The sequence below is a fragment of the Carcharodon carcharias genome, chromosome 23 (genome assembly GCF_017639515.1).
Source record: "Carcharodon carcharias isolate sCarCar2 chromosome 23, sCarCar2.pri, whole genome shotgun sequence".
Lineage (NCBI taxonomy): Eukaryota > Metazoa > Chordata > Chondrichthyes > Lamniformes > Lamnidae > Carcharodon > Carcharodon carcharias.
Genome location: NC_054489.1, coordinates 53,506,886 through 53,533,322, shown reverse-complemented (window position 1 = coordinate 53,533,322; position 26,437 = coordinate 53,506,886). Strand labels below are relative to the sequence as shown.

At 41.5% G+C, this 26,437-nt stretch overlaps 1 protein-coding gene across 3 annotated transcripts in view; it reads right to left on the bottom strand.

Moving 5' to 3' along the window:
• Positions 1-248: 248 nt before the first annotated feature.
• kansl1b (KAT8 regulatory NSL complex subunit 1b) overlaps positions 249-26,437 on the bottom strand; it is a 269,307-nt gene continuing 243,118 nt past the window's right edge. For all 3 annotated transcript variants that reach the window (XM_041217527.1, XM_041217529.1, XM_041217530.1), the window contains 7 exons: positions 24,987-25,136; positions 18,191-18,342; positions 15,641-15,762; positions 15,068-15,134; positions 14,851-14,969; positions 8,320-8,572; positions 249-4,995 (listed from right to left, as the gene is read on the bottom strand). In XM_041217527.1, coding sequence (XP_041073461.1) covers positions 4,777-4,995; positions 8,320-8,572; positions 14,851-14,969; positions 15,068-15,134; positions 15,641-15,762; positions 18,191-18,342; positions 24,987-25,136 — 1,082 coding nt within the window. In that variant the 3' untranslated portion in view covers positions 249-4,776. The remainder of the gene's footprint in view (positions 4,996-8,319; positions 8,573-14,850; positions 14,970-15,067; positions 15,135-15,640; positions 15,763-18,190; positions 18,343-24,986; positions 25,137-26,437) is intronic.

Genomic DNA, 26,437 nt, shown 5'->3' with positions numbered 1-26,437 from the left:
CACACTAAAGATGCCACGACGCTGCTGGAATAAGAGCAGGAGTTATTCTGGCCAACATTCCTCTCTCAAGAAACACCACCAAAAAACAATTAGCAGTGCATTACTGATATGTGGAAAGAAGAGTAACGCACTTCCTAAATAATCAATTGAATGAGGCACACTCTAAAGAAACACGATAAGCACTACATTAATGTAAGCCAGCCTTAACGTCTACCCATGTGACGAATGAATACACCAGCAAATCCAGAAAGTCTTCAACTTTTTTTTAATATTTTTAAAATTTTTATAAGCACAGGATGTGCTTAACATTAGGGTTGATTAAGTCATAAAGTCACTGCTTCTCTGCATGAAGAAAAGCCTTCTATACAGCAAGGACAACTAGAGCCCATACCTCCATACACAGCTTTCAAAAAAGAGAAAATATGTACAAAATAGAACATTTTTACAAGGCTAAGGGGTGCTACAATCAAAGCAGTCAGCTACAATTTTTGTTTAATGTATATAAAAGATCAAAAAATTGATTTTTTTTTACACTTTTCAATGACTTTTGAGATGGAAATATACAGACAGGCACAAAGCTAACAATGAACTAGCTTTCGACACCACATGGGAAGGAACAGGTACAACTGAAGGACAGTTTGAACAATTTTCAAAATGATAGGGGACGACGTTAAAGTGGAGATGGCCACATTGTGTCTGCAGCACAAACACCAAATATCACTTCTTTAAGAAATGGAAATCTAACCCAAGGGTTGCTCCAACAGACTTCACCATCCCTTAAAACAAGGGGTGTGTGAGTAGGTGGGCTACCAGGTTTCAACGAGGCAGGTTGACCTATAGACAGGTTCAAGTCTACAAGCAATATTCTTATGGCTGCAGGTTGAAAACAAATTTGGGTGGGAATGGAGATTCAAGTGGGTCCTTACACACAAGCATTTCCTCTTCACTTTTTCTACTTTGCCGGCATGGGCTTGATGGCTGATTGGCTTCCTTCGTTACAGGAATGAAACTATGCTACTTTGATAGCAGACTGCTTCCAACGTACTCCCAAAATTCCAGAAACAGGCATAAAAAAACCTGCCTGAGGAACCTATCCACAGCTCTTTAAGGACTTGAAAACAGATTGCTTTTAGAATAAAATCTGGATTATGCATCTTAAAAGCTAACAACTCCACATGATCGAAAAGCACACAACTCCAAGACTGGTAAAGTGACAAATGGCCCTGGCTGAACAAGCACTAAAAGGCTCATGAATGCAAACATTTAAGCAAAATGTAAAAGTACTTTGGATTCTCAGCTTGACTAACTGACTGGAGACACAAGTCACGCAAGGGCAGAACCATTACTGGGTGAATGAATAGATGGTGTGGTATAGACAGGGCATTAGGATGCACAGACTGACCTGAAATGTCTTAATGAAAATGAAGATGGCTGCTTTTTGGGTGCAATGAATTGTTGGACACATCATATTGTGTTAACTCTATCACGAGCACAGGAAAGTCCAAAAGATAGGACTGTGACCATATCAATTTACTAACTGTCTGACTGCACTGATTCAGTTAGAAATCTCAGTTTTAAGTCACAAGACTCCAGGTTTCAAGGCAAATACCCCAAAAGAATTTAACAGTATGGTTTGTGCTATCAGGCTTTTCTTGACAGGGTGATGTTCTGAACAGTTAAGATACATTGGGTTTTTGAGTGAATGGGAGAATCTGCTATGCTTTTTACCAAGCTGTTTGTTTCTGATGTTCCGCATTCACAGAATGCTAAGCACTGAGAAAAGAGGAACATTAGTTGAAACCTAAATATAGGTTAACACTGATCTAGATTCATTCTGTTCAAATCTTCACACAGCAGTGCTACAGAACAGAGGTAAAGTATCCAGGATTATTGATCACTTGCACATGACACAGTCACACCCACGGGCTATGTATGACAGTCACACTTAGGAAACTGTATAAACCTAAAGAACATTTAGCACTCTACAGAAAACAGAGCAGTAGTTGGGTTACTGAATGCCACTGCTCAGCCCAAATAAGACCCATCTCTGATTATGGTTTAGAAAAAATCTCTTCTTTAGCAAACCATAGATCACAACAGGTTTCCCCTATTTTGCTTTGCAAGTTTTGAAAACCTCAAACAGCTAACAGAAATCCTCCAACATGGATCAATCTTTTCTAATCTCAACAATTAATTGAGCCTTGGTTAAATGCACATTTAAAACGTTATTACCATCATTGTGACACTGGTCAGAGGTTGGCCCAAATTAGATGGATATGCTGAGTACAGGCAGCTCACAGAGGCAAACTGAGAGATAGCCTGAATTAGGTTTTGCTACAGTGAATTGCTGCATTCAGACTGCACACATCACGCTCTTCATTACCAACACCATGATATGAAACACAAGTTTTCACATCCTTTCCTCCACTCCCCTCCCATAATTAAAAAAAAGTGATTTTCCTCAATGCACCCAACAAGCAGCTTGTGGACAAACTAGTTCCAGATGGTCGATCCCCTGCACTTGTCTCTCTCTTTCAAAAGGAAGACAACATACCCTGCTGCTGTCCATCTCTCCCCTGGGTCAACGAACATGGGAATGAATTATACCAACCAGTCCCAATCAAGGAGCAGGGAAGACTGCCACACAGTAGTGTAGTTATCTCTACACCAATCTAAATGAGAAGAACGGTTGGAACTCGGGAGTTTGGCTTTTATTATTGCGTGCCACTTGCTGACCCAGAACAGGCCGCAGCCACATTCAAATGATGCTCTGCATGGGATTCATCAGCAGCAGGCAAGGATGAGTCATTTGTTTTGCTATCTCTTTTTAAAGAACATTCTAATCCTGTAGAGTAGCTCTTAAAATACACCAAGTGATGGGTGGAGAGGATTCTTCCCTCATTGGACTGGCTTTAGAAGTGCTAAGTCCTACATTAGGTGGAAGTCGATGCTCATCTGTCATCAATATTTTGTGCCAATAGCTGTTCCTTTTTCCCAACATCACATTATAGGGGGCTGTGTTTAATGGATCTCTACTGCCAGAAAATAGAAAACAAGGTTACTGAAGTAAAGTAGCACTTAAGATGGAGCACCTCCAACCTTCATAAATTTTATCCACAAGGAAAGTTCAACAAGGAGATCAGAGTGTATAATTCTGCAAAGCTTGAGTCTCCTCCATTCACGCTAGCTCCCAGAAAATATCAACAATTCCACCACAGAATTGGTGGTGTTAGTGAAAATTCAAATTCCATCCCTCAAAATTAATAACGCCTGCAGGTCAGGAAGGTGAGTGAAGAATGAGGTGGAAAATGCATGAAGTGAGATGAAAACAGCAGCTTGTTTTGGAGGAGCTATTATGATAGGTCTTCATCCAAACCAACTGGCCTCTTCTCATTCAGGTGCTCTCTGGGCTGCTGTGTACTTCCTGAACTTCTATACTCTTTCCCTTTTAGGGTATTACTTTTACAGTACAGTCATTGTGCAGGAATACTGTTCTCAGCTTTTAAAATATAATTTTAAACATCTCCCAAGTTGGCCCTAGTTTTGTATGCAAGTGCAATTAAAGCCCCCTGTGTTCCTGCACTGTAGCACCTCATTAGCTCAATATCCTGATCAAGTGCTGAAGTAACTGCCTGAGGTTCAAATAGAATGGAACTATATATGGAGAAAATTAAATCTTTGATTATTTCAGCATGGAATCCACTGCTCAACACAACTTACTGCCAGTATTTCAGATGGGAATAAATGTAAATGTGCATGCCTGGCTGAGGGTTTTGCCTGTGTTCTCTCTGCAGATCATTTGCAGTGACAGCATGAGCACTAACCCAAATCTGCCCCCACCTTCACACAGCTCTCTTCAAGACGACCGCACAGCTGTCACCTCATTTAACACTGAGTTGATTAAAGAGGAAGGTTTATTTGTGATGATAGAATTGGAATGCTATCTGTACATTTATTGCCAATTCAGCCTTACTCCCACAGGCACCCAAGGCAGACATAACACCTTAACTCCATTGGGATTTGACCACAAGTCTTTCAAGTTGCCAATGCTGAACCGAACATCTGATTCCAGGCTGCCACTTTGCAGCAGTTTCAACGCAAAATGCAGAAACCAGTAAGGAACCGTGAGTTGCAGGGATCCAATTGTCCAAATTATTACAACTATACAACAATCTTCCCCCTTTGAAAACAGTTAGCTCAGGAAGTGCTCATGACCATGACATTGAGCAACTCACCAAGTCTAGAATAAATTCAATTCAAACCTCTATAGTGTTTGTTTCAATTTAATCTCCAGGATAGAGCTGCTGGCCAAGGTGCACTTTGGTTACTGCTTCCTCCAAAGCTCATTAAAGTAGGAAGTGATGCAGTTTTCTTAAGAGTGAAACATTTGATCATCTTTGCCGCCGACAAGAAAATGGCAAAACAGGAACAAAAAACAATGATGAAATAGGACTGCTTTTAAACATTGTGTGTGCTCCACTGTTGATTTAAGAGATCGATAATCACTACACGCAACCAAATGAAGTTAGCAACTTTGTTTACAGGTCTACTGATATAGCCAAATACCCAAAATATCAGTCAATCCAGCTTTTACCCTAGAATCTAACTTAACCAAACTAACCTCTTCATCGTGATAACTGTGGCCGGTGACAAAAAGTTTAATCTAAGAAAGCTATCTAAAATGGACTCTAAATTCACTAAAAACTGTGAATTTTGTTTGAGCGATGTTTGAATATCAAACGTCAAGAACAAAGTGTAGTTGCCACTAAATGTTGTTTATCTGTGTGTAAGCCGCAGAGGTACAGAATGTCTCTGTTTGTCATTGTGCTGAACTGAGGACAGTGCACCACTCTCTGCCTCCTTGCTTCCTCTGCTGCTTCCAGATGATCGACGACTGTTTCTGGTCTGTCTATGGCTGGTTTCAGCTCGACTCTCACGTTCAGTCCCAGGATCACACGCCAGTGGAAATGCTCGCTTCTCCCATGGTTGAATGGTCTGGAATAAATCAGAGACGCCAATTACAGACACAGCACAGTAGTCCATCACTATGCATGCTCAACAAGATAGTCCAACTGCCTTTCACCTCTGTCCACCCTGGACTAACGGGAAAGCACTTTATTTTTTCTTTCAGCACCCTGTGTAAAATATGCCACATACAAAGGTTTAAGCCATGACATAAATCATGAAATGAACTTGGGCGCAGGTAGTACATTTGGACTGCAAAATTCACTCAAAGGCCATAGAATGGCAAATGTTTCAAATGGCACAAAGTTGTTTTCTTTACTCTTTCATGGGATGTGGGCATCACAGATAAAATCAGCATTTGTTGCCAATCCCTAATCGCCCTTGAACTGAGTGGTTTGCGAGGCCATTTCAGAGGGCAGTTAAGAGTCAACCACTCTGTGGGTCTGGAGTCACATGTAGGCCAGACCAGGTAAGGACGGCAGATTTCCTTCCCTAAAGGGCACAAGTGAACTAGATGGGCTTTTACAACAATTGACAAAGGTTTCATGGTCACCATTACAGAATCGAGCTTTATATTCCAGATTTTATTAACTGAATTTAAATTCCACCAGCTGCCATGGTGGGATTTGAACCCATGTCCACACAGCATTAGCCTGGATTACTAATCCAGTGACACTGCCACTATGCCAACTCCCGAGTGAAAATGGCAGTGTAGAGGGAGCTTTACTTTGTATCTAACCCGTGCTGTATGTGTCTCTTGGAGTGTTTGATGAAACTGCATTTGGGAAGTTTTACTCTATCTTTCCCATGTTGAACCTACCCTGGCACTGTTAGATGTTGATGCACAGTCTCACTTGAAAAGCTGAGGGGAGTTCAGGTGATTCACTGAGCGACAAGGCTCAGCAGCATTAAGAGCATTGTTTTTGGAAGCCTTGCAGTACTCCAACATGAGATGCTGTGGGTAGCTCTGCAGCAAACTGAGTAAAATAGTCATGAGAGCAGGAATGCGGACACCACTCTGATAACAAACATAATGCCATCAAAATTAACCGACATAAGCTCTCAGTGTAAGCTCTCTGGAAAGAAGTTTGCAGTTATCCTGGCTCAGAAGTGTGATTGGATGGGCTTAGGGATCCTTCTTGCTCCCAATGATTGCCTTGGTTAGCCTAACAGACAGAAGGAAAGACCACATTCAAACATCTCACTGTACATAGATTGCCACAACATGGCACTTATCCAGACCCAGTATTTGGATGCATTATACAGCTCTACCCAATGACACAGAAGAGGCTCCCTCGCTATAATAATTCAACTCACATCAGCTTTCAGCACAATATTACCACATAGGAATCAGCCATTCAGCCCACTGTACCTATGGAAGGGAGTTCTTTTGACTGCTCCATTTCAAAGGTGAATTTGAACGCAGAATGGAGCCCATTAAGACATTTAAGGAAATTATTACATGCAGCTGCAGATTTAACTATAGCGAACGTTATCATCTACCTATCGGAAATATGTGAGGGGTAGGAGGTTAGGTGTCATTCCATCAAAAGATACATTTCTCATGGAACCCAACAAAGACATTTGCGAGACTTGGGCCGAGAGTGTACCCCATGGCAACACCATATTTTAGGCATACATGGTGTCACTAAAACTGAACTCAAATGCATGAGTTGGCAAGTTCCTAAGTTCAATCAATACTAATTCATGCAATGGTGGCGGGACCAGTTCACCAAGATATAGTGCAGCAGCGCACAAATCTATGGCTTTCTTGAGTGGAACACTGGTGAATAGGCTAACAATGTCAAATGAACACAGACACAGCATAGCTATCAATATGAAAGTCCTGTATGACAATACCTTTCATTATTGTGACAATAATTACTGAGACCCTCTTTAGCTACTAGTTTTTACTTTAAAAGTAGCTTTTTGAGCTTCTTCACAACTATAAAGTCTCATTCCTGATATTATTCTAAGCAGTTTTCACTGCCTCCTTTACATGGCTGTAACACTCTTGCAATGATGAGATGTCCAGAACTGCACATAGTACTTGAACTGTGGTTAAACAACTTTTTTGTACAAATTCAACTTTGCTTCCTTGTTTTTCCCAACTCTGGCTCGGTGCTAGCAGTGGTGCACCAGTCAGAAAGTTGTGGATTCACATCACAATCTGGAATTTTAAGCACACAATTTGGCATATACTTCAGTGCAGCATTGACAGAGTGCTGCATTGTCGAAAGTGCTGTCATTCAGATGAGATGTTAAACCGAGGCCCCATTGCCCTCCTAAGTCAGCTTACGAGATCCTTTGCCCCATCTGAAGGGCAGCAGGAATGTTTTGCTTGGTATCCTGACCAATATTCAGAGAACTGTAGGGCACTCAAAGAGGCCATTTGGTCCATCATGCCTGTGCCAGCTCTTTGAAAGAGCTATCCAATTAGTCCTGAAGACCAACATCACAAATAAATTATTTGGCCATTTCCCTCACTGCTGTTCATGGGACACTGTTTGGAAATTGGCTATGTGAAAAACAATATATTAAAACTCAAACTCTACCTGTCTTTTATACTCAATACCACGGTGTACAAAACCCAGGATACCATTTATTTTTATGGCATTTCCCATCTGTGCTCCTACATGAGAAAGATTGTTCTCAATTTCTCTGATATTAAGAATCTTATCTTTTCATTTTGCTGTTCTATTTTTCAAAATGTACCTATCTGCCCACTCTGCTAACTTAAACTCTGATGCATTCTACCTCAGTTTGCCTTCTCTCTTATTTAGGATTAGCAGCAAATTTCAATCTCATTCTCCTTCTGTCTGCGGAAACCAAAAGAAGCCTCAGAACTGGTTTCCAGGGTACCAGTCTATTCACATCCATCAACCTGAAGAATCCCTACTGTTTCACTTCGTCAACCGTGTGGGGACCAAGTGGCTAATGTTTTACAATCTCTGGTACAGCACTTATCAAATGTCATTTGAAAATTTACATGTTCAATATGAATTGTATTCATTTTGTCCATGGATTGTAATTTCTGCAAAAATACAAATTAGGCAAGGACGATGTGTCCTTCACAATCAATGCCCACAGCCCTTGAATGATCCAAGTCAAAGGATGCCCAATTGCTTTGTAATTTTCTGGCTTAACTTGCTCTCCCTTCTTAAACAAGTATTAACATCTATTACTCTGTCCTTATGCTGAATGACTGTTCCATCTTTCCCTGGTGACCTTGGGACAATAAAGAGTCTGACATGAACGAGTGCACAATCACCTTGATGTCAAACAACAGGTCAGTTAGATTTTCAAGACAGTGTGACAGTGACAGTTACTCCTGGTTTGACTACTCATTCTCACCTGTTCTTCGTGACCAATATCTGGAGTTGAACAGCGTGTATCCTCATTTGAAACCCGTCCAGCACTTTCTCGAGAAAGAGAAGAATAAAACGTGTCTGGGCTGACCGGAGGTGCAGAAGGGCTGCACGGTGAAGGTGTGAGGGGTAAATCTCCAAGACTATGGAAGCTGACATCAGGGGAAGCAGGTTGAGGGGTCGAAGGATTTGTGTTACCGGGCTGAGGGGTGGAATGTTCATCTGTTGATTTGTAAGATCTGTGGTTTGGGAAATAAAAAAATCTCATTACATCACAGTCACTCCATCCACAAGAAAGATCTCTGACTCTGACAGCCAAGGGATGAGTGTGAAGTCCAGGCATTCAATTGTGCAACATTACTAAAAATACTACAGGTTTGGAAAAATATAGAAAATAGCTTGAAAATAAAACAGCAGTTATAAAAAATAAGGGTTGTGATAAGTGTGTGAGAACAACATTAGGACACAGCGTCTATTTCCCGACTGAAAGTTTGATACACTAATGCAAGTAGCACAATTAGTAAAACAAGAAGCATAAATTCAGTTGAAAAGGTGTGACATAGCGGCTATCACTGAGGTCTGGCTACAAGCTGGGCATGATTAAATACTCCAGGTTATAAAGGTGCCAAGGAAAATGGACAAGGAGTAGCAGCAATACTGGCAAGGGATATTATTAAAGCATTAAAGAGAATGAGAGTATGGGTGAGCAGGCAATAGATATGCTGTGGGGAGAACTGAGGGATAGAAAAGAATACAAGACTTTGGTAAGAATTGACTGGAGTCCTCCAGGTAACTGATAAAGTAGCCGGATGCATAAATGCAGAGATCAGAGAAGCTTGTCGCGAAAGCAGCAGTTATAATGGGAGACTTCAGTTAGCACACAGGCTGGCGGGGGAGTGGAACAACGCGAGTTCCAAAGGCAGTAAATTTCTCGTGTATACAGAGCACTGTTCTGGAATATGTTCCTGAACCAAGGGAACAGGACATCCTGGGTTTGGTACTGAATTTGTCAATAATCGAATAGCAAGGGAGCAACTTGCTAACAATGTCCACAATGATTGAATTCGACATTAGGTTTGAGAAGAAGTATGAGTCAGAAAATGGCCATAATAGACTAAAGAAAACTATAAACGGATAAAACTACAGGTGAACAGAAGGCAATGATCAAAAAACAAGATTCATGTATACCTTAAGTGGACAAAAGCTGTCCTTCTGTAATTGAACAACCTTGGTCAACAAGGGGAGAGATAGTACCAAACTAAAAATCCTTAACTAAAAAGCAGAGAACAGTAGAAATCCTGCAGAATGGGGAAGATATAAAAAGAGCAAGAGGATACAAAAAAAAAAAAATCAGTATCAGACAGAATAGCACAAGAGCCCATCAGATCAATGCAGGTTCTTTTGGCAAGCAACTCATTTGTTCTTGCTCCTTTCTCAAATATTTATCCAATGCTCCTTTGGAAGTTCCAAGTGCACTGCAAATCCTAACCATCCATTGCATAAAAACATTTTCCTCTTATGTCACCTCTGCTCCTTTTTGCCAGTCACGTTAAATCTGTGTCTTCTGATTTTCAATGCTTCAACCATTGGAAATAATTCCTCTTTAATCAATCTATCCAAATCCTTCAAGATTTTGAACTCCTCCTCTTAACCTTGTCTGCTAAGGAGAATAACCTAAGTTTCTCCAATCTATCCACATAACTGTAATTTCGCTTCTTTGGAACCATTCTAGCCACCCCCTTCCGTATCCTCTCGAAAGTCTTCACATCGTTACTCAAGTCAGATGCCCAGAATTGGGGACACTGCTCCAGCTAGTGTTTTATATAGGTTTGTACAACATCCTGGCTTTTGAACTCTATGCTTCTTTTTATAAAGCCCAGGTTTTCATATGTTTTATTAACTGCTTTGTTTTCGCTGTCCTGCCACCTTCACAGATTGTGCACCCAAGTTCTCTCTTTTTTCACATCCCCTTTAAAATTTAGCATGTATTGCATCTCCTAATTTCTTCTATCAAAATGATCACCTCACTTGAAGTTCATCAACCATGTGCCGGTCCATTCCACCAGCCAATGTCTTATTGAAGTTTATTACTACCCTCCTCATTGTTTACTAAACCTAAGTCTTATGTCATCAGAAAATTAAAAATTATGCTCTGTCCCCAAAACTCATTAATACATTGCTATCAGTCAAAAACAGCATGGTCATGATACAGAATATTGAGGAACTCACCTCCCACTAGTTCAAAAACAGCCATATACCACAGTTCTTTGTTTTCTATCACTTATCCAAGATTTGCATCCATGTTGCTACTGCCGCTTTACAGTTTTGCTAACAAGCTAGTGTTGTACTTAATAAAATGTCTTTCCAAAGTTCTTATATACATCAACAGCACTGCCCTCATCCACCCTCCCTGGTAACACAAAAAACTCTTATCAAGTTACCTCAGCACAAATTGCCCTCAACATATCTGTACCGTCACCCCTTTATTTGTCCATATTAGTCCAAGTTAGTTAATTTTCTCATGCATTATTGCTTCTGAAGACGACTCCTCCGCTGATGTTAAGTTGACTGGCCTGTAATTGTCAGGTTTATCCTTCTCCACTCTTTTGAACAAGGGTGTAATCCTCTAGTCCTCTGGCACCATCCTTGCATTTGAGGAGGATTGGAAGATTATGGCCAGTGTCTCCTTGACTTCTATCCTTACTTTCCTAAGTGTCTTAGAATGTATCTGATCCGAACTGGGTGACTTATCTAATTTAAGTACCACAATGTTTCCCACTACCTCCTCTTTGCCCAGTTTTCTCTCATCTAGTAAATTTACCATAGCTTTTTGTCATTCATTCATAGGATGCGGGCGTCGCTGGCCAGCATTTATTTAAGAGTCAACCACATTGCTGTGGGTCTGGAGTCATGTCACAAGGGCGTTATTGAACCAGATGGGTTTTTACTACAATCGACAATGGTTTCATGGTCATCATTAGACTTTTAATTCCAGATTTTTATTGAATTCAAATTCCACCATTTGCTGTGGCAAGATTCAAAGTTTTACCCTGGATCTCTGGGTTACTAGCCCAGCGACAATACCACTACTCCATAGTCCTTCCATGTTAAACACAGAAGCAAAGTGCTCATTTAGTGCTTCAGCCATGGGTCTTCTGCCTTCACCAATGCATCTCCATTTTGCTGCTTACTTAGCCCCACCAGTCCTGAAAACTCTTACTTTAAATACATTAAGGCAAGACCCTTGGATTACCTTTTATGTCAGGCACTAATCTATTATCAATCTTTTCAAATCCCTTATTTCCTTTTTCATTGTCTTCTTGCTTTCAACCTGATTCTTCCTTAAATTAAGCAGCTGACATCTGCCATTCGCAACCCCCTTTTTCTATTTCATCCAACTCTAACTTCTTCATCACTCAGGAAGCTTTGGCTGCCTTCCCTTTCCCTCTTGTGGAACAAGGTACATAAGTCGGATATATTCCCATTGAGCAGTGCTTAGTACTTACAACTGTGAGCTTCGAAACCTCTTTTTTGTACACAGTACCCGAGCTATCACTTCTTTAAAGGCTGCCTGTTGGTTTATTACATTCCTGCCTGCCAGTCTGAGATTTAAATTTAGCTGTGCCATATCCTGCCACAATTAGTTAAAAGTAATCTTCCTCCAAGTTCAGCATTTTTACTCTATATTGGACCAGGCCCATCTCCACAGCTTACCTAAACCTTTTGAAACTATGATAATTTTGGTTCAGAAAGCGTTCCCCATCTGTGATAGGCCCAACAACTGTGGTTCAGTTGGTAGGACTCTTGTCTGTTTCAGAAAGTTGTGGGCTCTACCTCAACCCTCCTCCTACCTGTCATTGGTTCAATTTGGGCGACAACTTCTGGAGAGCTGGACACAGTGCTTGGAGACCGAGCTGGGTGAATTGAAATCTGAGTGGAAGCTGAGAACTTAGTGCTCGTGGGGACGTAGTGGGGAAGGGGAGGACAATTTCCCACAATGAACTCAAAAAGGAGCTGCAGGCCCCATGGATTCTAAGTAACTAGATATCTAATACTTAGATTCTTTGTTTAGTATCTCAGCAATTCTTGGTTAAATTGAGTAAATGATTTAGTCTTTGGCTAGCTGACTTTGAGTGAGAAGTAACAAAGCTCAGACCCAGTTAAGAACAAATGTATAAACAATGATCTTGCATCCAAGAAGTTTAAGCTTTTAATTAGAATGGCATGATAACTGCTTGTGGTGCCTCCAATTCCTGAACCATGTGGGAATTTCAAAGCACTTCAGATCTGAGCCTGGGGGCAGCTGGATTCAATGCAGGAATGTGGGTAGTTCAGTGCTCCCTGGGTTACAGATTCCAGATGACGATCAACTTGGAGCCAGATAAAAGTTCAGAACAGCAAGTTGACAGCCACCTGGGAGGGTAGGAAGAGACAGGAATCCTCCAGGAGTGCATCACTCTCAAACCAACATTTAGCATCAGGGTTCAAAATACACAGGGAGGGGGGTTAATTTGTCCTTGAAAGCCCCCAAAAAGCCCTGGGAAATTTGATCATGGGGATAACTAATGAGAGAAAAGTTGCCCCCATATATGGCAGGGGCAACATCTTTGAAAAGCTGCTCCTCTAATCTGCTGATAGGTTCACTAGAGTGATGCTGTTGAGCCTATCAGCAGCAAACACGGGAGAGAAACAGCCTGCGATTGGAGGAGCAGTAAACAGTGGGAAGGTGAGTGGCAGTGCATGATGCAGACAGGATGAATAACAGGTCAGATCCTGACCATAGTAAACTGGAACTCAGTCACCCTCACCCTGGGGATACCCACATTGAACTCAAAGCCACTGCTATCAGACAGACCAGGGGAGAGAACGGTAGCCAGACTCCCCCGACCTCCTCACCCAGTTGCTGATCCCTGGCCTCCTGGTGATTGTACTGAGCTGGCCAGCTCCATGGCCAGCCATAACTTCCTGGCAGTCCCAGAAGCACAAACAGTAGCATCAAGTGACCCAGTGGTGGCAGCATTCCAGCCAAGAGCAAATGAGCCAAGTGTGAGAGCCAGAGTGGTGGCGGTGAGACACTGAGCAAGTGGGGCTGGGGGCAAGAAAGTGCGAGGGTGGGAGCCAGGCACCGAGGGTTAGGAAGTGGATTTGCTGAGTGAGTGGGGAAAGAAGGTAGGAAGGGGAGTAGCTTACATCCTCATACTGCTGCTGACTAAAAAACCTTTTAGGTTTTTGGCCCTTTTTAAAAGCTGGTGTATTGTTTTATTGGCTCAGTGAATTGACATCCCCTTTTAACTTTCCAAAATTATGCTTAATCACTTTATCTATTTGTTTGGTCATGGTGCAATACTTTGTAATTAATGGCTGAACAAGAGCCTTTTCCAGCAGTGGGTTCACTAGCACTCTGAAAAACGTTTGTTGATTTTTCTGAGGAATCTTTTTGTGTCTAATGCAGTGAAGAGGACAGTAATTGCCTGGTTAAAATCTTCCAACTTTGTGCATATGCAATGAAATCGTAACCTCACCAGTCTGCAAAAGTGAAAAGGGTAGCTCCCAAAAATCAACAAGTAGCGCTCAAGAAAAATCTCGAGAGTCCTTGGGCATAAAAAAAAAATTGACCTTGTTCAGCATTGAATGTTGATGAAGGTAACAGCAGCTGATTGGAGTGCAGAGCTGAGCCGAGCACAATGAGGCAAAGGACTACATAGCAGGTACAGCTGGCAGTTTGTTATTACCAGCTACTTGTTCTTTTTGGTAGGATATATTTCTCCCGGACACTCACAATCAATGTTTTAAACGTTTCCCACTGTTCTCCAGCTTTGTCAATTAAATGTTTCCAGTTCATTTCCTCTTGTTTCTTTTTAGCTTGGTAAAAGCCAATTTATTGCTCTTGTTTTCGCCTTCCTTTGTATCCTTCTTAAACTTTAACATAATCCCTGATATGTTATGATCACTATTGCCTAAATGTTTCCCTCTACTCTCCTCTTTTCTGTTCTTGTTTACTTCCTATTACGAGATCCAGCAGTGCTCTCTTTCTAGTTGTGCTTTTAACATACTAGGTAAGAAATGAGTCCTGCAGACTTTGGAAAAACTCTATATGCCCTGTACTTCTTTTGCTACCTCTTCTTGTCAGTTTCTTTGGAGGCAGTTAAATTGTCCCATCAATATCCTTTGTCTTTTACTTATTTCATATAATTGTTACATATCTTTTCTTCCCCTCCAAATTTACACTGAAGCATGGAGTGGGGACCTGGGCCTACATGCAGAATACTTCAAGAAGGAACTTCCTAATCTCACATCGGAAGCCACATAAGAGTCCAGAATCCTGCATGGTGGGGTGGGGAGGAGACAGGCTACGTTACCTACTAATGTCCTCTGCTGATCCACAGATAATCTTCTTGAAGCGTGTTACACAGCAGCACTGTGGGAAACAAGCTGACAGCTCCAGGCTTAGCTAAGGCAACCCAAAAGATCATTAGTACAAGCAAAGCATAATGCTGCAGCTTTGCCAGATCAATACCTGCTTCCGCGTCTCTGCGCACTGACTGGAGAGGCTGTCCACGTTGTCCACCTCAAACGCTCAAACTCCTCGTACTTTGCATGCCGAGATGCAAACACTGCATCAGAAAAATCCTCCATCTAAAACAGATGTAACATTTTTACATTGTTACAAATTTTCTGTTCAAATTGAATGAACTCTACAAAGGTTTATTTGTATTATAGTTGCAAAGCACTACCTCTTCATGGTCCTCTTCATTGAGTCTGTGATTTGCTGAATCAGGCTTTACATCCACGACACGCCAACTAGACAGGGGAGAGGAAAAAGGTTATCCTGACAAGAATTTGGCTGATCCTTGGAATTGCAAAGTGCCCAAGGCTCTCAGTCAGCATCAGAATGATCAACTAGTACTGAATATTACTGTTAACAACCCATTACCAACATATATCACACCCCTACCCCAAGTACAACAGCTACATTAAGGCTACTGACAATCAACATCTACTTGCTGGTACAGCTAACATTTGTTCAATGCATTACAGGACACACTCACTGATCCTTGGAATGGCAGTACATCACACTGAGCATGCAATATTACACAGCAGAACAAACTTTTAACTTGTTGAAATCAAAATTTTCTGGAGAATTGCAGACATTATAATACCTAAAAAAGTGTCCATAAAGGACAGTTTTCCTGTGCACCATTTACATTTGAAGAAACTAAGGTCTCCATCACACCACGATCATAAATCTCGACCTGCTAATCAGATTTATGTTATCTGAGGACTTTGAACAAACCCTGAATACATACCTTGGTGTCAGGATCTCCTTATATTGGAGCTTCTCCACACGAGTGGTTGCAGCAACAGACATCGGGATCACAATATTGTTAATGTCAAAGGAACTTTCTCCCCTTCTCCTCCTGGCTGCCTGCTGTTTTAAGGAAAGAAATTCAAAACAATTGCAATATACCAAAGGTGCCTTGGGCTATGCAGGTATTCAACAGCACATTACCTTCCAGAACAAGGTTTCACCAAGATTTTAAATTTGAGTTTATTTTTCTGAAGGAAGACTGCAGGAAAGAGGGAAGGCCAACTTCTGTGCTTTACCAAGATGGGGTTTGTTAGTAGTGGGGGTAATAGTAATTGTTTCCCACTTTTATTCTTGGCTTCCTCCACATCAGCACAAGTACTGCCAAATTATATATACACATGGTAAAGCTCCTTTCACTTCACTGCAAGTATCTGGACAGCAATACCACTGCTATTTTGCCAAGTATTAGAAGCAAGAACTAATGTCCCATTAAGCACCAGCACCTTGAAATTAGAAGGACAATTAGCACAGAAAATTGTATCCAAAATTCCCCACAACAGCATCCTTGTGATCTCGGAGACCAGTAAAAACTGGACTGACAAAACCCAAAACCCTATTCATAAGGACTCTCCTCTCAGCCTGCTGGCTGCACAAGCTCATACTTGAAGCTGAACCCAGGTCCCATGACTTAGGAATATTCTTTATTCCACTTTTTGAAATTGGGTATTGTTGGCATGGTTGGCATTTATTGCCCATCCTAATTACTGCTGAGGTGATGGTGAGCTGCTTTCTTGAACTGCTGCAGTCTGTGTGTGAGGGGGCTCCCAGCACTGTGAGCTAAGGAGCTCCAGGATTTTGACCCAGCAATGATGAAGGAATAGGTCCAAGTCAGGATCATATCTTATTTTGACAAGAATATGGAAAGTGATGGTGCTCTCATGCAACTGTCACACTTGAAGTTTGCAGGTTTGGGAGTTGATGAAGTAGATCTTGTAGATGGCTCACACTGCAGCTGCAGTATTCCAGCGGTGGAGGGGGTGAACGTTTAAGGTGGTGAATGGACTGCCAGTTTAGGGGGCTGCTTTGCCCTGGATGGTGTTGAGCTTCTTGGGTGTTCTTGGAACTACAATCATCCATACAAGTGCACAGTGTGCCATCACATATTTGCCTTGTGCCTTTTAGATGGTGAAAAGGCTTTGAGGCATCACGAGATAAGTCACTTGCCACAAATATCCAGCCTCTGACCTTCTCTTGTAACCACAGTATCTATGTGGTTGATCCAGTTAAATTTCTGGTCAAAGGTGACCTCCAGGATGGTCATTGTCAGGGAAACTGATGATGGGAAAGTTACTGAACGTCAAGGAGTAGCTCTCTGGTTGGAGATGGTCACTGCCTGGCATTTGAGTGGTGTTAATATTAATTGACATTTAACAGCCCAAGCCTGGATGTTGTCCAGGTCTTCTTGCACGCAGGCACAAACTGCTTCATTATCTGAAAATTGCAAATGGAACTAAACACTGTGCAATCATCAGCTAACAGCTCACTTCTGACTTCATACCAGAGGGAAGAACATTAATGAAGCAGCTGAAGATGATTGGGTCTAAGACATTGCTGAGGAACTCCTACAGCATGTACTGGGGCTAAAGTAGTTGGCCTCCAACAACCACAACCATAACCATCTTTTTAACACCAAGATCACATTTATAGTTTTGTAATTTACGCCAATGTGCAGATTAATAAAGGCAGGGGTTCCTCCCCAAGATCTCAGTGGGGTAAGACGGTGAACACATGACCCATTCAACTCCTGGTGTGTTAAGTTAGCCGGCACAGCTGCTGACTAGCTAAGTTGATTTCAACAACCTGGGCTAGAAAGGCAGAGGGAAAGCAAAAATCAGCAATGGCTCCTGTGTGACATCGATTCAGTGATTTCTGAAATGTGTGTCTGCATGTGTGGGGCATTTAGGGACAGGACTGAGCATAGCCCCTGGATGAAGAAGTATGACAATCCTCAAACTCAGAACAAGTTTGCACAAGCTGTTGCAGGTCATGATAATGTACACTCCAAGAGTCAGCATCTTCAAGGAGGAGCAAATCCATGCAAGAAAAGAGTATATTGTAAATTGAATGGACAGACTGCTTTCAGTTGTTCTAGCTTTGGTAAAGAGGCAACTGATTTAGCGCAGAAGATTAAATTGAGATTCTAACAGGTTAGAAAAAACAAATAGGAATTTTAACTGGTAATTACAGTGGCACTGTGGATTGGCATAATGTTCTTGCACCTTATAATAATTCCAGATAAAACAGTGATACGATGAACATGAAGTATCTGAGAAATAAAATGATCACCAAAACACATCCATTGTTTAAGTGGGAAGTGCTTTGTTTCTGGTACTGCCACTCCAAACTTTCAGCACAAAGCTTCATCAAACGATACCTGGTGTCTGAATTTGCTCAGTTATATGAACTAATTATCTACACACTTTCTTTACACTGTTCAATTCCTTGCCTTGCAATTTTTCACTTATCCTGTATAAAGTATCCTCCTTACCAGTGTGGACGCCAGGCTCTGTGTGTTGGTTGTATTCTGTGCAGAGCTTTCCGATGAGGTGGACAGCTGTCGCAGCAATGGGCTGTGAGCTGAGCTATGAGAGCTAATTGTAGAACTGTATGAACTCCCCATATCTGACAGAGCCTGTCTGGCTGCAAGAATTAAAAACAAAAATTCTGAACAATTTGGCACGTTTAAGTGCAAATGCTGCTGTTATTTCAAAGCTTGATTAACATTCATGAAACAATTTACTAACACCTATTAACAGATTCTAGGGCAATGTCTTCTCAAACATAGATACAAGACAGTCAATGTGGCCATTAACAGAGCCGATCACTGGCACACCAATGCAATAAGGTAGCAGTGGTCGAACTATGCCCATCTTCACTAATCCAGCACACGAAGACCTGCAAACTCAGACCCATTTGTTATATGCCTTACTTGCAGTTACTTTTCCATCTGCCTTTTGTGGCCTGCAATTTTAGAAAAGAGCTATTAAGTGCTGTTGCCTCACAGAACGATACAGCACAAAAGGGTGTCATTTGGGCCACTGTTGTGTGCCAACTCTTGGTTAGAGTTATCCAATTAATCCCATTCCTCTGCTTTTTCCATTGTCCTGAAAATATTTTCTCTTCTAGTACTTAACCAAGTCTCTTTTTGAAAATCATTATTGACTCTGCTCCTAACACTCTTTCAGACAATGCATTCCAGGTCACAGCACGCCATTTTTCCCCTACTTTTTTCTTACTTCCATGCAGTGGAAGGAGCTGGTTGGTGAGTAACTGGTAAGCTAATTGGGAATTAAGAAACCTATCACTCTTAATTGAAGGTGGTACTAGTATTTAAAAAGTATAGAAAGCTGTAGTATACATAATAATATTTCTAAGTTAATTAAGGAAGTAATTAAATTAACTAAATAACTTAATAAATTAACTAACATAAACAACAATGGCATGACAGGTGCTGCGTTGTGGCTGTGAAATGTGGGTGCGCCTGTACGCCAATGCCAATCAGGACAAACACGCCTGCAGAAATTATTAGCAGCTAGAGGAATTCCTGATCATGATGATTGACCTGGAAGCCAAACTATATACCCTGTGCACCATCAGGGAGGTGAGAAATACCTGGATGCTTTGTGCCAGAAGATGGTCACACCTCTTAAAATAGGGTCATCTATTCTGGTCAATGGTGATGGACAGACAGGTGTGACCGTGAACAAGGCAGGTAAAAGGATTGAGCAGACAGTAGTGGAGAAGCATCAGACTTTGCAACTGTCATATAGGTTTGAGGTGCTTGCTACTTGTATGGACAAAAGCGAGATCTACATGGTGGATGAGCAGGCTGCCCATGGCACCATGGTACAGAAGCAGTTCAAGCAGGAGGAGCAAAAAGGAATGCAGTGGTAGTAGGGGACAGTATAGTCAGGGGGATAAGACATTCTTCTCTGCAACCAAGAGTGAGAATCCAGAAGCCTGTGCTGTCTGCCTGGTGCTAGGGTTCAGGGTGTCTGCTCATGGCTGGAGAGGAACTTGCCGTGGGAGGGGGAGGACCCAGTTATCATGGTCCATGTTGTCCAATGGCATAAGTAGAACAAGGAAAGAGATTCTGCATAGAGATAATGAGCAGCTAGGCAATAAATTAAAAAGCAGAACCTCAAAGCTAATAACCTCTGGATTATTATCTGAGCCACGTGCAAATTAGTACAAGGTAAATAAAATTAGAGAGATGAATGCACGGCTCAAATATTGGTGTGGGGCCACTGGGTTCCGGTTCGTGGGCCACTGGCACCAATGCTGGTAAAGTGGGGGCTGTACTACTGGGACAGTCTACACCTGAACCATGCTGGACCAGTGTTCCCACTTGTGGGAGTGGTGTACAGGCCGCCGAACAGTAACCACATGGTAGGACGAGGTATAAAGGAAGGAATAATGGGAGCTTGTCAGAAAGGTACAGCAATAATCATGGAGATTTTAATCTACATATAGACTGGAAAAAAATCAGATGGGCAAAGGTAGCTTAGATGAGGAATTCATAGAATGTCTTCTGGGTAGTTTTTTTAGAACAGCATATTCTGGTGTCACCAGACAGTTGGTTATACTAGACCTAGTGTTGTGCAACAAGATAAGATTAATTAATGATCTCATAGTGAAGACACCCCTAGGTAGCAGCGATCATAATATGATTGAATTTTACATTTAAATTGAGGGAGAGAAGAGTGGGTCCAAGGCTAGTACTTTAAATTTAAAAAAGGGAAATTATGAAGGCATTAAAGCAGAGCTAGCTAAAGTGAACTGACAAATGAGATTAAGGGAAAGGTCGAGAGAGATGCAGTGGCAGACATTTAAGGGGATATTTCAGAATATACAGAATAGATACATTTCAATGACAGAAAAATTCCAAGACAAGGACCCACAATCCGTGGTTAACTAAAAAAAGTTAAAGATGGTATCAAACTTAAAGAAAAAGCATATAACTGCGCAAAATTCTGGTCAGGTCAAAAGATTGATCAGAATATGAAAAGAAGCAAAGAATAACTAAATGATAAATGAGAAAGGAAAAATGAGAGCATGAGAGAAACTTAGCTAGAAAATCAAGACAGATAGCAAGAGTTTCTATAGATATTTAAAGAAGAGTTATCAAAGTGAAAGGGCTTCATCTTAGGGTCTTAAAAGAATTCGCTAGTGAGATAGTTGCTACATTGGTTTTAATTTTCCAAAATTCCTTAGATTTGGGGAAGGTTCTATTCAATTGGAAATTAACGAATGTAACTCCTTATTCAAAAAGTGAGGAAGCAGGAAACTACAGTCCAGTTAGCTTAACATCTGCAAAGGGAAAATGTTAGAAGCTATGAGTAAAGATGTTATAGTCGGGCACTTAGATAAACTCAAGGTAATCAGGCAGAGTCAACATGGTTTTGTGAAAGAGCAATCATGGAACTTTGAAGAAGTAACATGTGCTGTGGTAAAGGAGAACTGGTAGATGGACTGTGCTTAAGATTTCTAGAAGGCATTTGATAAGATGCCACATCAATGATTACTGTGGAAAATAAAAGCTGATGATGTAGAGGATACCATATTTGTATGGATAGAAGATTGGCAAGCTAACAGGAAACACTTGGCATAAATGGGTCATTTTCTGGTTGGCAAGATGCAATGAGTGGTGTGCCACAGGGATCAGTGCTGGGGTCTAAAATGTTCAATGCCTACATCAATGACTTGGATGAAGGGACCGAGTGTATGATAGCAAAATTTGCTGATGACACAAAGATAGGTAAGAAAGCAAATTGAGAAGAGGATACAAAGAGTGTGCAAAGGGGTATAAACAGGTTAAGCGAGGCAGAAATTTGACGGATGGAGTATTATGTAGGAAAATGTGAGCTTATCCATTTGGACAGGACGAATAGAAAAGCAGCATATTATTTAAATGGAGAGGGGCTGCTGAAATCAGTTGTACGGAGGGATCTTGGCGACCTGGTACTCGAATCACAAAAAGTCAGCATGCAGATACAGCAAGTGATTGGGAAGGCAAATGGAATGCATTTATCACAAGGGGAATTGAGCATGAAAATAGCAAAATGTTGTGACTGCTGTACAGGGCCTTAGGTTCTTTTTATTCATTCATGGGATGTGGGTGTCGCTGGCAAGGCCAGCATTTATTGCCCATCTCTAATTGCCCTTGGGAAGGTGATGGTGAGCTGCTTTCTTGAATCTTTGCAGACCATGCATTGTAGGAACACCTACAGTGCTGTTAGGAAGGGAGACCATACTGTTAGTGATATTGCATCTGGATTAATGTGCACAGTTTTGATCTCCTTACTTAAGGATATAATCAAACTGTGAGCAGTTCAGAGAAGGTTCACTGGGCTGATTTCTGGTGTCTTATAAAGAAAGGTGAGGCCTATTCCCAGTGAAGTTAAGGAGAATGAGAGGTGACTTGAGTGAAATGTAAGGTTCTGAGGGGGTTTAACAGAGTGGATGCTGGGATGGTCTTTTCCCCTCGGGGGAGTCGAAAACAAGGGGGAACAGCTTAAAAATCAGGGGTCTTCCATTTCAGATGGAGATGAAGAGGAATTTCTCTCTCAGAGGGTGGTTAGACTTTGAAATTCTCTTCCCCAGAGAACAGTGGAAGCTGGGTCATTGAATTTATACTCACAGCTGAGTTAGACAGATTTTTGATTGACAAAGGAGTCAAGGGCTATTGGGGGGTGGGGGGAGGGGTGTGTGGGGAAGACAGGAAAGTGTAGAGAAGGCCACAATCAATCAATCAATCTTATCGATTGGCAGAGGCGGTTTGAGGGGCTAAGTGGGTTGCTCCTGCCACTATTTCTTATGATCTTATAAGAACATAGAACATAGGCTCCGTGCTTTTGTAAAAGGTTTGGGTTGTTAAATGCTAATCCAGTGTTGCCCAGTTGGATTGCGGGATGAGCAACTGGGGTTGTGAACTCCAGGGAATCAATTGCAACTGTGAAGTGGAGACTCAGATTTAACAGTCCTGATTGGCAGTGAGGCCCCTTTATACATGCACATTTTTTTTGGCCTTTGGGCATGGCCTAATCCGATGAGCTCTGAGGCCCGATCACTGACACCAATAGAGCCTGCAACATGGTAGGTGCCTCAGTCCTTTTTTAGCATGTATCCCTGCTGTTTGAACCCCAATCATGCTCAACAATTCTTGCCCCTTCTATCAATTTTCACTCCAGGGTCACAGCAAGGTTCGGGAAGCGTGTGCTAATCTATTTCATGCTCTCTCAAAGGTCATCTAATTACCTTTTATTAGATTTCCTCTACTCTCTATATTCAGCTTGGTTCTCTATGAACATTACAGTTATCAAAACCCTCTTTTTCAACTTCATTTTATCTGCTATGTCTTTAGTTACCCCGGTGTGTATGCCCTTCCTTTCCTATTCATGTAAATCTTTAATTTTTTTGAAGGCCTCCAATTGTTCAATTACTGCTTTGCTTGCTAATTTCTGACTCCAAGTAAAGTTATCTTTCTGCCAATTCCCTACTCTTAGACTTGATTGTATCATGTCCTTTTTGGTGGATATCTATTTAATGGGAATAGTTAAACTTTACATGTGGTTCTGAGGCTCAACAGCATGCACTTATGATGCCACAAATAATGAGCTAAAAATGCATTTGCCTTCAGAGTTTACTGGCTGGACAAGCACTACTAAGCACATCAGTGCTGGAATATAGAATATAGACTGGTTTTAGGTGGTTAAATTCTAGCCGTATACCTGCACATATTTGGACGTTCCTATACTTCAGCCTAACGTGCACCCAACTGTACTTGAATTTGATCAGTAACCCATGTCCCAACAAAGTGTTCCTGCCGAGTGACCAGAATCTCCACGTATATCTCAGTAATTTGGTTGGAGGTCCAAACATACCACTTGAAATTTATATTGAACACAGGGAAAAAAAAACCTTCCCCATCATTCCTTCCCCATCTGCCAATGCTGTTGGGGCAGATTTAAACAAAATTGGCAGGGGGATGAGATCCTGAAAAGTAGTTCAGGAGGGAGAGAAACTGAGATGGAATTAGAAGTTAAAATGCTTGTGTGAGAGTCTGGAAGGCAGAAGAAACATAGGCTAGATAAGAAAGAAGTGAGTTTAGCAAGGCTAAATGGAATACATTTTAATGCAAGGAGCCTGAGGAATAAGACAGACGAGCTGAGGGCACAGGTAGGCACGTGGGAGTGTGATATCATAGCTATGACCGAGACTTGGCTAAAAGAGCAGGGTTGGCAGCTCAACATTCCTGGTTACATGGTATTCAGATGAGATAGAGGAGGATAGAAGTGGGTGGGGAGGGGGTTGCAACATTGATCAAGGAATCAATTATAGCAGTGAGGAGAGATGTTATCTTGGAAGGATCATCAAATGAAGCCATATGGGTAGAAGTAAAAAACACAAAAGGGGCAAACACACTGTTGGGTGTGTACTATAGGGCCCCAAACAGTCAGGGAGAGATAGAGGGTCAGATATGTAATCAAATTTCACAGAAGTGCAAGAATAATAGGGCAGTAATAGTACAGGATTTTAACTATCCAAATATTAACTGGGATAGTTTTAGTATGCAAGGTAAGGAGGGAGCAAAATCAATTTGCATCCAGGAGAACTTTTTTAGCCAGTACGTAGAAAGCCCAACAAGGGAGGGGCAGTTCTGGACCTAATACTCTGAAATGAGCCCGAGCAGGTGGAAGGCTTATCAGTAGGGGAGCATTTTGGCGATAGTGACCATAACTCAGTTAGATTTAGGATAATTATGGAAAAGGATAAAGTTCTAAACTGGCGAAACACTAATTTTACTAAGATGTGATACGATTTTGCCAAGTGGACTGGGAGCAGCTATTTGCAGATAAAACTATGTCAGAGCAATGCAGGGCATTCAAGGAGGAAATATGTTCCCATTCCGGAGAACCCTGGAAGCCAAGGGACATAAAGGTTAGGATTAAGAAAAAAAGAGAAGCTTATGGCAGATACCGAGGGCTCAATACAACAGAGTCCTTAGAGGAGTATAAGGAGTGCAAATCCAGCTGAGTGGAAAGAACAGGCCCTTGTTGGAAATGGCGGAGTCCCTGCTACAGCAAGCAGTTCAAGGTTACTTCTTGTAAGGATGCAACCATATTGGATATTGTGGAACCCCTGTGCAGATCCCCAGTGGCTACTTCCATAAAAGCAGTGGCTAAAATCACTTTAAACATGGTATACATAAACTAAGTTATAACTTAATACCTTCACGTGTTTCTCCTCCCTTCTAAATGACTTAGAACTGATGCAGAACTTACCCTCTGTTAGCTCTGCTGACAGTTCTCGCTGCCTCTTTTTGTTCAGGAATTTTTCCTGCATTGGAGTACTCTCCAGCTTAGACACAGACAGTAAATCATCTAAGTGCTGTTTAAATGGCTTCTCTGTACGATTCTTATTGTGAGCATACTCTGCAATGAAGCACAAACACTTGATGATTCAATGTGCATTTACTTGCAACAGTTTCAATACTTGCATTCACGTCCTGATCCTTTTGTTAAATCACTTGTTACAAACAAGAACCAGGTATTGAGGCAGCCTTTTCTCATTGATTCCAGGCTCAAATAACTTGGCTAGTCCGTACTTCAGTCACACTAGCAACATCCCAGCTTCAAAACGTCAACTCCAAACCAGAAAAACTTTTAGTGCAATACAAAAGAACAAGGTAAATAGTTGGAACTTTACAAAGCAGTTATTTCCTTAATTATCCCTGGATGCACATGGCTCTGCTGATTTATCACCTTTAAGTACAGCCAGCCTTTCTAATATCTCCTCTTTAACAAGTTTTTGCACCTCTCTCTAATTTCCTCGCAATTTTCTTCCCCTCTAGATCTTTCCCCACTGGTTGGTGGCCTAAAGAATACATCCAGTGGTGTTACGGTGCTTCTGTTGTTTCTTCCCTCTCATCAACCAGATTCTGTCCTTGACCACTCCAGGACATCTTATCCCCAGCACTGTATCTCCTTCATCAATACTGCCACCCCTCCTCCTTTCAGTCCTTCCCTATCTTTCCTGAACACCTGTATCCAGGAATATTTAATACAGAGTACTGCCTTTTTTTGAGCCAGGTCTCTGTTATTACATTATAATATTACATTCCCACATAGCTGTCTGCATCCACAGCTCACCAACTTTACTTGCTATACTCCATGCATTCACATACGTGCACTGTAAACTCAATTTAGAACTTATTGTATTCCCTCTCGCTCTGGTTGTATCTAATACATTACTATTTCTTACTCTCACACTGTCTTCCCAATTCCTTGCGTACTTAATTTTTCCTCTTTAATGCTGCCTCCAAACTTGCAACCTCCTGCCAAATTAGATTAAAATTTCCTGAATAGCAAAGGGATCAACTGTTAATGGATGCAGCTCGCTGCAAAACCTCAGTATTGGAGAACTTAGCTTCCATACATTGGAGCTGCAAGGAAGCTCTATAAGCTTCTTGTTTAGATAAGAGGCGATTGGTTTGTTACCATAATCTACCATTGTTGCATTTCTTAAACAAGTAATAAATAGGGGGTATGGTAGATTGAGGCTGTTGTTGTTGGGCTGGTAATCCTGAGATACAAGTTCAAATCTCACCATGGAATTGAAATTCAGTTAAATACATCTGGAACAAAGAAAGCCAACATCAGTAAATGTGATCACGAAACCAGCAGATTATCATAAAAACCATCTTGTTCCCTAATATCCTCGAGGAAAGGAAATC